This window comes from Chanos chanos, chromosome 1 (genome assembly GCF_902362185.1).
Source record: "Chanos chanos chromosome 1, fChaCha1.1, whole genome shotgun sequence".
Taxonomy (NCBI): Eukaryota; Metazoa; Chordata; class Actinopteri; order Gonorynchiformes; family Chanidae; genus Chanos; species Chanos chanos.
Window position 1 is genome coordinate 1,869,708 of NC_044495.1, and position 11,833 is coordinate 1,881,540.

Genomic DNA, 11,833 nt, shown 5'->3' on the forward strand with positions numbered 1-11,833 from the left:
GAAATGGGCCAGGCAGGCGGGGAGAATGGCAGTCAACTTGGAAACTTGGACAAGTCGCCAAGCTCAGGCTCTCGACTCCCGCCGGAACTCGGCAAGCCTTCGCTGGGTCCCAAACCCCACCTCACTCCCAAACCCTTCCTCTCAAACAAGAGTCCTGCCATTCGTTCCATAGCAGCTCCCAAAACTAACACAAACAGACAGCAGAGTCCGACGACCGTCTCCAATCAGCAAAGGCCTGTCAGATCTCCGAAGCCTCCAACTGTCGCTCCCAAGCCTGTCTTGACTAGTTCCCCAAAACCTGCTTCAGAAACTTCAACCAAGTCCAGCCGAACTGGAATTACGAACCCCGAGTCAACCAGTTCCTCTAAACCAGACTCGGACAGCAACTCTCACCCCACTGTTGCCATCACTCCAAAACCCAAACCCCCACCAGCAATTGCCCCGAAACCCATTTTAACCACCGGTGAGAGCAACAGCAGTCCAGATGTCAAGCCAAATGTCAGTCCAACCACGAAGCCAACCAGGCAGGATATGAAGTCTGCGCGGTCCACCACAAACTTACTGGATGAAGGGGATGAGCGTACACAACAGAGAGCCAGAACCAAGTCGGTGGGGGCACTGGACAAGAGACAAGCTGTAAAAGACACAGCAGATACTGAACCTAAAAAAGAGGCCACTGTACAAAGCTCTGTATCCTTCAGGGCCAAGACTGCACCACAGTGGCCAGTTAGGAACCGTCTCTCCATGGAACTGACCTCCAAATTCGAATCTTCTCCTCTGTCGGTACCCCAAAAGTCAGACGGGAACTCCAGTCCCGGTAGAGACGGCAAAGCTCAAAACAATCTGAAGGAGAAAGAACAGGTTTCAGATGTAACCTCCACCCCCGAACTTAAACCAAAGCCTCCGCTACCACCAAAGAAAGACGGAGATGAGGAAGAGGGGAAAGGAGAGGATGGGCAGATGCCGGGGGGAAGCATAAAGAGACGCATCAGTCTATTGCTCGATTCCTCTGCGGCCTCCCAGCAAAGGGAAGCCAGCGCTAAGAAAGACGAGACTCGAGCAAGCGCTCCCACAGACATATCTATGGGCATTAAACAGCGAATCAGAGACCTCAGTTTGGACACACCTCCTCAGAAGACACACCCACTGCCCATTAGTGTCAAGCGGTAAGTGAAGCCTGAGGTTTATCGATTTCTCTGTGCCTCATTCTCCTGTTGTCTCCGATATGTTCTCTGCTGTTTATTTAGTGTTTACATCTGTCTCTTGTTTTCTATGGCTTGTGTTTCTCGTCCTCACAGCCACTTGTGCTCTCTTTGTTGTATGTATCATATAGCAATATTTATAGTTACAGTTGACATACAGCAGATTTATATGGATGCCTGTGACATTATCTGGAATCGTGAATAGATCATCCTACGTCAGCAAATAGTGCTGATTTTGTTGCCATTGTCTCCTAACTTATATTCTGCTCTTTGTCCCACTGTTTACAGTTCTCTGTCAGAGAAGTTTCCAGAAGATGAATCTGAGTCCTCCACCACTGAGAAGTCATCACCAAGCTCTGCAGAGCCATCATCACTGATTCAAAAACACTTAGATAAACAACCAGGGTTATCATTGACTGAGAGACCATCTGACACCGAACCACAGCCGCCGCTGGTCAAAGCAGAGGTACCAGGGAGGGATGTTAACGGACAGAGGAGTGAAGAAGAGGGTTCAGATCCTGCCGTCCAAAAAACTGCCTCAGATCCAGAGCGGGTCAGGGTGCAGCACACAGTCAGTAGTCTGCAGGTCGTGGAGGGGATGTGTGTGGCGAGTGAGAATGTTCTATTGGCTCCTCTGGAGGAAAAGGCCTGCACGCTGCGACGGTCAGCCAGCACCGATCTACTCACAGGTGTGGAGGGAGAGGAGGAGAGTCTAACAGAGGAGGAACAAGATGAAGAGGAGGAGAGTGCTGATGAAGATGGGTTTGCAGGTACGACCCTACCCGTTTACCGCAGGGTGGGAATACTAGGTGGTGGATTTGGGAATAAGGAGGAGAAGGAGGCAGGAGAGGACAGGCTAGAGGAGGAGAGGAGAAGAGAGGAGGAGGAAAAGATAAGACAGCTGAAGGAGGAGAGACAGAGGCAAATTGAGGAAGAGAAGGAGAGAGAGAGACAGAGGGTAGAAAGAGAGAAGAAATTAGAGGAGGAGGAGAAGAAGAAGAGACAAATTGAAGAAGAGAGAAAGAGGGAGGAGGAGAGATTACGGGAAGAGGAGAGACTGAGACTGGAGAGAGAGCAAGAAAGGCAAAGAGAGGAGGAGCAACAGAGGAGAGAAGAGGAGAGACAAAGAGCAGAAAGGGAGAGACAGTTAGAGGAGGAGAGGAAACAAGAGGAGGAAAGAAGGAGACAGGCTGAGGAGGAGAGGCTACGACTGGAGAAAGAGGAGCAAAGACAAAGAGAAGAGGAGCAACGGAGGAGAGAGGAAGAGAGACAAAGAGCAGAAAGAGAGAAACAGTTAGAGGAGGAAAGACTGCGTGAGGAAGAGAGAAGGAGACTGGAGAGAGAACAAGAGAGGCAAAGAGAAGAGGAAAGACAAAGAGCGGAGAGAGAGAGACAGTTAGAGGAAGAGAGGAAAAAAGAGGAGGAGAGAAGGAGACAAATTGAGGAGGAGAGGTTGCGGGAAGAGGAGAGGAAGAGACTGGAGAGAGAACAAGAAAGGCACAGAGAAGAAGAGAGACAAAGAGTGGAAAGAGAGAGACATTTAGAGGAGGAGCGGAGGAGACAGATCGAGGCGGAGAAGCAGCGGGAGGAGGAGAGACTGAGACAGATTGAGGAGAAGCAACGGGAAGAGGAGAGAAGGAGACAGATTGAGGAGGAGAAGCGACAGGAGGAGGAGAGAAGGCGACAGATCGAGGAGGAGGAGAAGCGACGGGAGGAGGAGAAAAGGAGACAAATCGAGGAGGAGAGAAAGAGACAGATTGAGGAGGAGAAGCGATGGGAGGAGGAGAGAAGGAGACAAATTGAGGAGGAGAGAAAGAGACAGATTGAGGAGGAGGAGAAGCGATGGGAGGAGGAGAGAAGGAGACAAATCGAGGAGGAGAGACTGAGACAGATCGAGGAGGAGAAGCGACGGGAGGAGGAGAGAAGGAGACAAATTGAGGAGGAGAGAAAGAGACAGAGTGAGGAGGAGGAGAAGCGACGGGAGGAGGAGAGAAGGAGACAGATTGAGGAGGAGGAGAAGCGACGGGAGGAGGAGAGAAGGAGACAGATTGAGGAGGAGAGACCGAGACTGGAGAGAGAACAAGAAAGATTAAGAGAAGAGGAGCGCCAGAGGAGAGAAGAGGAGAGACGAGTAGAAAGAGAGAGGCAGTTAGAAGAGGAGAGGCTGAGAGAGGAGCGTGAAAGACAGAATGAGGAGGAGAGGAGGAAGAAAGCAGAGGAAGAGGCAATGATTCAAGCTATGGAACGTGAGAAGGAAAGAAAGAGACAGGCGGAGATGGAGAAACAGAAGGAGGAAAACTGGTTGAAGGGATCAGACAGGTTAACGGAGGAGGTTCCCACATCCCCCAACATCAGCAACCAGACCAGTGCGTCTCCTGCCAGACCTACAAAGCCTGAGGTGTTGTACGACGATTTCTCTGTGAAAGGGAGCAGGTGGGGCAGTGGGAAACAGACCTCCGCTGGCTCTTCCATTTCCACAGAACCAGAAAGTGACCCATTAGAGTCCCGGACAGACACGACCGGGCCTCAGGAACACCCTGGAGAGGAGAAGAGTCCCAAACCCAGACCAGAGCTGCTTCCTGTCCAGCTGTCAGGCACAAAACAGGCAGAGGAGATGCCATCCACACCAGATGAGGTCAGTTTAATACAAACTCTCTGTGAGTGAGTGAGTGAGTGAGTGAGTGAGTGAGTGAGTGAGTGAGTGAGTGAGGACAGGAGGGGATGGATGGTGAGTGAGAGAGTGAGTGAAGATGGGAGGGAGTGATGGAGTCAGGAATGGAGAGAATGAGGGAGTGAAGAATGGAGAGAGAGAGAAAGAGAGAGAGAGGCCAAAGTGTATGAGTAATCTTATTCGTTTGTGAAACAGACTGGAGAATGCAGGGCAGGTCCTGCAAACGTCGCTAATGTGGAATTTCTCACTGTTTTCATCGGAAAACTTGTGAGGTCAGTGCACAGGGAGGGGTGTGTGTGTGTGTTTGAGAGAAAGTGTAAGAGAGAGAGTGTGTGTGTGTGTGAGAGAGAGAGAGAGTGTGTGTGTGTGTGAGAGAGAGAGAGAGAGAGTGTGTGTGTGTGTGAGAGAGAGAGAGAGAGTGTGTGTGTGTGTGAGAGAGAGAGAGAGAGAGAGAGAGTGTGTGTGAGAGAGAGAGGGAGAGAGAAGGCTTGGTTAAAATTTGGGCGTGAGCAATGGTAGTGGCATGAATAACCAACACCTCACTGCTTACTCTCCTGTGCCCAAGCACACACACACACAGCTAGTTTAGGCTGACGGTGGATGGGTGTGTGTGTGTGTGTGTATAGCCCCATCATTGTTTCCCAACCCAGTCTGAGTGAGCAGGAACATCTTGTGCATAATGTACCATTTTTATTAAAGGTGTCTTGAAGGCTATGATGGAGGAGTCTAAGTTCCAAAAAATATTTAAACTGAGTCTGTGGATGTTTTCTCCAGCTGGTATACTGTAAAGTTACTTCACATTTTTGTAGAGTTATTCACAACACTGAGGTGTCTTCCATTATCTGGAAGCAGCTTGTTTACTTGTTTGACAGGTACCCACTTCCTGTTTAGAGAACCTAAGTCCTGCCCTACTACTGTTTTTTTCCTTTTACAGAAAAGGGAAAACAGAAATGTAACATAAAAATGAATAAGTAAATCTATCTATCTATCTATCTATCTATCTATCTATCTATCTATCTATCTATCTATCTATCTATCTATCTATCTATCTATCTATCTATCTATTATTCATCACCATTCATTCATTCATTCATTCATTCATTTATTCATTCATACTTATTCGTTCATTTTGTCACTCACTTTAAGAAAATCAATTCTGTATCATTTTGACGGGCTGAGTTCTCTGTAGTGCTGAGAAGGAGACTGTGTCAGAATGTGTATAATCAAGGTCTATACTCACGTACACCTGTCAAATACTCTCAACGTGAAAAAATATTTTTTTTAATTAAAAGGACAAAAAAAAAAAAAGGACGGAATCCCAGTTGTTTTCTGTAGCTATTTTGAGCTGCGTTCTCCGGGAATGTGTTTGTGTGTTTGGCACTAGAGCAAACTTTATTCATCCTGTCAGTTGAGATGATCTGTAAAACTATATTAGAGATGAAACCTTTGTATAGTTCCATATAGTACCATATTGTTCCAGTTTTGTTGAACTGGAGCGTGGATGTTGTTCACTTTTTCTTCACTCCCAAACCTTTAATACCACCAGGTAAAACAGGATTTTGTCTTTGAAGTTGATTGAATTTCCGAAGCAAAGAAAATCCCCTACTTTCTTCCTGGGTCCTCAGCAGGAGGGATTGTTGAAAATCATAAACTGTGTTCTCCCCTGACCTTCAGCCTTTGAACTCTCTTTTTCGTCTGTCACTGAAGCAGTCAGTTAGCTTTGTCTTGTTTTGGTCTCTCACTCTCTCATCACCCTGTCAAAAACAAAGCACAGGACAGACACAGTGACTCTATGCTCACAGGTCTCTCTCTTTCTCTCTTTCTCTTTCTCTCTTTCTCTTTCTCTCTCTCCCCCCCTCTCTCAGTGATGCTCTGCTCTTTCCCTCTCACTCTTTTCTCACCCTCCTTTCTTGTCATCCCAGAGGAGGTCACGCCTGTGTGGGGAGGGTCGTCTGTTATGAGACATGGTGTGAATTCAATCAGAACTGGAAAAGATGTTTTTTCATGCAGGTGTTTTACCAGTTGCTTTGTTCTGCTGGGTCTGTAGTCTCGCGGTCGGTGCCTCTGTTGTCAGTGGTTCTGGGGTTAGTGATACAGAGGCCTGTTGGCCTGTCGTCAGTGGTTCTGGGGTTAGTGATACAGGGGCCTGTTGGCCTGTCGTCAGTGGTTCTGGGGTTAGTGATACAGAGGCCTGTTGGCCTTTCGTCAATGGTTCTGGGGTTAGTGATACAGAGGCCTGTTGGCCTGTCGTCAGTGGTTCTGGGGTTAGTGATACAGAGGCCTGTTGGCCTGTCGTCAGTGGGGATGGGGGCCATACGTTTGGGCGCTTTTAGCTGTTAATTACAATTTACAATTCACAATTTGGTATTTCGCTGATGCTTTTAAACCAAAGCGACCTACAAGGCGACATCAATCAGGCTTAGCTAACTACCTCAGGAGCACAAAGATGGCAGTAGGAATTAAATTAATTAATTATTTTCAGGACCACGTTCCTGTATATCCTGCAAAGATAAAACAGAAATCTGCAAACAAAACCTGCAGCATAGAGACAAGATTAGTACAAAAGATATTTTTTTTTACCTTTTATGCCATAAAATATAAAACGTAACATAAGAGAGGTTACGCATTAGGGGACAGGTGGACTCTGAAGAGGTGGGTTTTCAGTCTCCTGTGGAAGATGGCGAGTGATTCCGCAGTTCTTATTGGGTGAGGAAGGTCATTCCACCACTGCGGAGCAAGGGCAGAGAAAAGAAGTGGCCGAGTGGAACGTCTGGCAGGTTCCCGAAGTGAGGGGACCGCCAGGTGACCAGAGGAGGTTGAGCGGAGAGATCGGGTTGGAGTGTATGGAGTGATCAGAGACTGAAGGTAGGACAGGACAGAGCCTCTTGTGGCCTGGTTACCCAGCACCAGTGTCTTAAACTGGATGCGGGGTGCTGCCGGAAACCAGTTAAGTGCAGCGAGTAGCTGAGTGATATGAGAGAGTTTTGGGAGGCTGAATACCAGGCGTGCAGCAGCATTCTGAACCAGCTGAAGTGGCCTGATAGTGCAGGCCGGTAAGCCAGCCAGTAAGGCGTTGCAGTACTCAAGGCGGGAGATGACAAGTGCTTGGACTAGGAGCTGGGTTGCTTGTTGGGTAAGGAAAGGGCGGATCCTTTTGATCATGCAGAGGGAGAATCTGCAGGGCTAGGTGACCACCGCAATGTGGCTTGAGAAGTTTAGCTGGTCGTCCAGGGTCATGCCAAGGTTTTTGGCTGACCTGGAGGGAGACACCACAGAACCCCCAATGGTGATCGGAGCGTCGATTGTTGGGGAGCTCCTAGAAGGAAAAAAGAGAAGCTGAGTCTTCTCCAGATTGAGCTTGAGATGGTCAGCAGACATCTAGGAGGTGATGTCGGCTAGGCAGGCTGCCACGCGTGGCTGGACCTGGGAGTCGGAGGAGGAGAAGGAGAAGAACTACTTTGTGTCTTCAGCGTAGCAGTGGTAGGAAAGACTGTGGACAGAGATAAACTGTCCAAGTGATTTAGTGTAAATGGAGTGGGCCAAGTATGGAACCTTGTGGGACCCCGGTTTGGAAAGGGCAGGGGGGGCGAGACTGATTCCCTCCAAGAAACTTGGTAGGAATGGTCAGGAAGGTAGCATTCAAACCATGTGAGCGGAGATCCTGAGCCCATCCCAGCAAGGGATGAGAGAAGAATCTGGTGGTTCACAGTGTCGAATGCTGCGGAGAGGTCAAGTAGTATAAGGACAGAGCTGAGTGACTTCACTCTGGCCAAGTGAAGTGCTGCTGTGACTGTGAAGAGGGCCGTCTCACTGGAGAGGCCGGCTTTGAATCCCATCTGGTTCGGGTCCAGGAGGTTATTCTGGAGGAGATAGGGAGAGAGTTGGTTATAGACTGTGCGTGTTTGAGGGTTTTAGAGAAAAATGGTAGAGGAGATAGTGGACGGTAGCTTCTGACATCAGCTGGATTTAAAGTGGGTTTCTTTAGCAGTGGCATGACCTATACCAGTAGACAGGGAGCTGTTGATTAAGGAAGAAATAAAGGGAAGAACATCCTCAGAGATGGACTGAAAGAGAGAGGAAGGGATAGGATCAAGAGGACAGGTGGTGGGACAGTGGGATTTTATTAGTTGTAGAACATAAAAGTCCGTCAGAGGGGAGAAGGAGGAGAAGGTAGTGGGAGGGACAGCGGATGCGGGATCCAAAGCAGGAGGAGTTGAGGGGAAGGAGTCGCAGATGTCTTTAACCTTCTTCTCAAAGAAGGAGACAAAGTCATCAGCAGAAAGGGATGAGGGCGGAGGAGGAGGAGGAGGAGGAGGAGGGAGGAGAATGTAGAGAAGAGTTTGTGAGGGTTAGAGGAGGCGGAGTGGATCCTGGAGAGGAAGAAGGCAGACTTAGTGGAGGATAGGGTAGAGGAGAAGGAAATGAGAACAGAGTGGAAAGGGGACAGGTCGTCTGGAGGTTTTGATTTCCACCACCTCCTTTCAGCCACGCGAAGTTTGGCTCTGTCTGCACGGATGCAGTCGGTCGGCCAGGGTCTGGGAGGGGACAGACGAGCTGGTTTAGTAACAGGGGGCAGAGTGTGTCCAGGGGGGAGAACAAACAGAATGCACGGCTACTCTAAACCAATTAAAAAGCAAAGCCTTACCTCCTGCTCTGATGAAGACGAAACCTGACCATCAGCGCTGAACACACTTTAGTCTAGTCCATGTGACAGATGTTTGAAACTGTTTATGACATTGATCTGAAATGATAGGGAGTTACACAAACTGAAGACCATAACGGCTGTCTGCCTAGGTGTCCCAGGTCAGTCCAGGTCAGTCTACCTGAACTGTGACAGATGGTCAGGTGATATGATCTGCTGACACTCTTAGCACATGTGTTGACTCTCTCTGTCTCTCTCTCTGTCTGTCTCTCTCTCTCTGTCTCTCTCTCTAAGAGGGAGGGTGTGTGTGTGTCTGTGTGTGTGTGTGTGTCTGTGTGTGTGTGTGTTTGTATAAATGCTTATCTAAAGATAAAGAGATTGTGTTTGGGAAACATGCTCATTAACATTTCTTTGCTGAGACACTTCTGGGTTTTTTTTTTCTTTTTCTTTCTTTCTTTTTTTTTTTTGTTTTGTTTTGTTTTATCAGCAAACTTTCAGTGCTCCATTTGTCCCACCCACGATTAATTCCTGCTTGTGCACATATTAGCCAGAAATATGTGAAGGAGAGAAACTGAAAGTCAAAACGGGAGAGAAAGAGAGAGAGAGACTAGAGGGGACGAGACAGAAGAAAGGAGTTGAGGGAAAAAGAAGGAGAAGAGCAGTGAAAAAGCAGAGAGCTGTCCAGGGAAAAGAGGAAAACATGATGTGTGCGCGTTGGTGTGCCCTGTTCTGTGTGAGTTACAGCCTCTGGTTTCACGTCACTGGTGTTGTTCTCACTGTTACTTTTCACACAAGATGAGCAGTGAGAGAAACTTTTGTCTGGTGATACAACCTCCCAGACTCGTTTTTGTTTGTATCTTCTCTCTCTCTCCTGCTCTCTCTCTCTCTCCTGCTCTCTCTCTCTCTCTTTCTTTCTTTCTTTCTTTCTCTCTCTCTCTCTCTCTCCTGCTCTCTCTCTCGCTGAATTCCCATTTGTTTTGAATGACTCGTATTTCCTGACATGTTGAGATACTGCAGTGCGATATGCTTTTTTGGTACTGTTTACATTCAGAAAGCTCAAACGACCACAAGATATCTGAAATACTTAGCGTATAGTTAAGGAGTTTAAATTTTGATAACTTTTTGTTGTGTTGTGTTGTGTTGCACTATATTCTGCATTGCGGTGTTGTGTAATGAATGATTTGAAGTAATTTGTGTCAAGAGTTCTACAAACCTCTCTCTTTAATTGGTGCTACTGGTTTTTTTAACAGTCACTTTGTGTAAATATTTTTACTATTGTGGAGAAAATGATTTCCGTAAGTCGCCACTAGAGGCCGCTAATGTTTCATTTTGATCACAGACGTATTGAAAGAGTGAGGTCTTGGCAGGGAACTTTGCTTTTCATTCACTGTTTGTTTTTATGTGTAGCGTAAACATATATTTAGATTTTGATTGAATGATGTCAGTCACACTCTGTGATTATGAATAATTCACATACACACACACTCGCACACACACTCTCACACACACACGCACACACACACGGGGGGTTTGGTGAAGAGATATAGCGGTGTATCTTTGGTATGTCTCTGATCTTGTGACAGGCCTGTGGGTTGTTTGGATCTGTTTGGTCACTGTTTAAATTTAAATGGAATATCAAGACAACCCTCACATTCACACTCTTACGGATAATCAGCTCTGTATTTCTGATTTCTGTGCACACAGTAAAAGTTATTGTCAAAAGAGAGCTTCCTCGTGACCCTGTCAGACTCTCAACAACCCCCCCTCCCCCTCCCCCTGATGTTAGCATTGCATAAATACCAAACTTGGTAAGTCGCTTTCATGGGTTTTCATTCTGTCTGTCTTCCTCTGTTGCCCCGCCTCCTCCTTCTCCTCTGACCTCCCCTCTCTGAACATACCCACCCCCTTCCTCTCTCTCTCTCTCTCTCTCTCTTTCTCTCTCTCTCTCTCTCTCTCTCTCTCTCTCTCTTTCTCTCTCTCTCTCTCTCTCTCTCTCTCTTCCTCTCTCTCTCTCTCTCTCTCTCTCTCTTTCTCTCTCTCTCTCTCTCTCTCTCTCTCTCTCTCTCTCTGCATGCAGAAACAGGCTGAGGTAAGCCACATTACAACAAGACCTAATGGCTAATAGTGTTCTCCCCCCCCACCTCTCTCACTCTCTCTCTCTCTCTCTCTCTCTCTCTCTCTCTCTCTCTCTCTCTCTCCCTCTCTCTCCCCTCCCTCTCTCTCTCCTCCCTCTCTCTCTCTCTCGTCCTTCTCTCGCTCTTCATCCCTCCCACCCTCTCTCTGTTTAACCTCCAGCACACATTCACATGCAAATACATACATTTTTACCCTGTCCTTCCCTAAACTCACTCTCTCTCTCTCTCTCTCTCCTCTCTCTTTCTCTCTGTAAGTGGATGTTGTCAGTGCAGGGCTGGGTCTCTTTCCGGTATCTGCCCTCACCTGCACACGTACAAACAGAGAGCAGAGACGCTGCGGCTTTCTTCCGTTCGATGAACTTGGTTGGTGGTGAAGAGTAATGTAAAGTCTTGTGTTCAGCTGCATTCAGCGGAGCCACTGGGCAACTTTTGGTTTGTGAGTCTGCTCTTCCCGCACTCTGTTTGAATGGGAACAGACAAGGAAATGGATCTACCTTACTGGAATATTCGTGTCTGGAAGCTAATTGACTGGTGGAGTGTTTTTTTGTGAATAAGGAAATGTGGAAAAGGAAGAGAAAGAGTTAGAGAGAGAGAGAGAGAGAGAGAGACACAGCGTGTGATGAAGAAAACAGCCAAGGTGACTTTGAGGTACACATTGGGAAACGTGTCTGTCCTGTTTGGTATGGAGTGTGGAACAGACAAACGTGAGTCAAATGTGGAGGCTGCTCTTTGCCCATAGCTTTACGATGAGGTGTTAATGTTGTTCACGGGACAGCTAGTTGTTCACAGAGGACCGAGAGGAGGGCTCTGCCCAGTGTTCATAGCTTGCGATTGGTTACTTGATAATGATGGGAAAAGACTGACGCAGGAATTCACGATTGTGAACGGAGCACAGACCATCTATTATGAATTTAATGAAAGAACACGCTTGCATAAAATACAGCGTGAAACGTTTCTGGACTTCGTTTCGAAAGACGACCACAGTGAGGTCACATGCATATAATTTTCTGTGGGGGTTTTTTTTTTGTGAATATCAGAACCATCACTGAATATTTTTGACTTTTAGGTTAAAACCACTAAAAACCCATATACTCTTTGCTGCATCTCCAACACCAAGACACCAACAGTCCAAAATTTCAGATTTCCAAAAGGGTTGTTGTGGTTTCTAAGAAGACAGGAGAAA

At 47.3% G+C, this 11,833-nt stretch overlaps 1 protein-coding gene across 1 annotated transcript in view; it reads left to right on the forward strand.

Annotated features, from left to right (window-relative positions):
- The first annotated feature begins 3,364 nt into the window (after window positions 1-3,364).
- Window positions 3,365-11,833, forward strand: part of tnks1bp1 (tankyrase 1 binding protein 1) — a 21,339-nt gene continuing 12,870 nt past the window's right edge. The window contains exon 1 of the mRNA XM_030775482.1: window positions 3,365-3,837. Within this exon, the coding sequence (XP_030631342.1) occupies window positions 3,430-3,837 (408 nt within the window). The 5' untranslated portion in view covers window positions 3,365-3,429. The remainder of the gene's footprint in view (window positions 3,838-11,833) is intronic.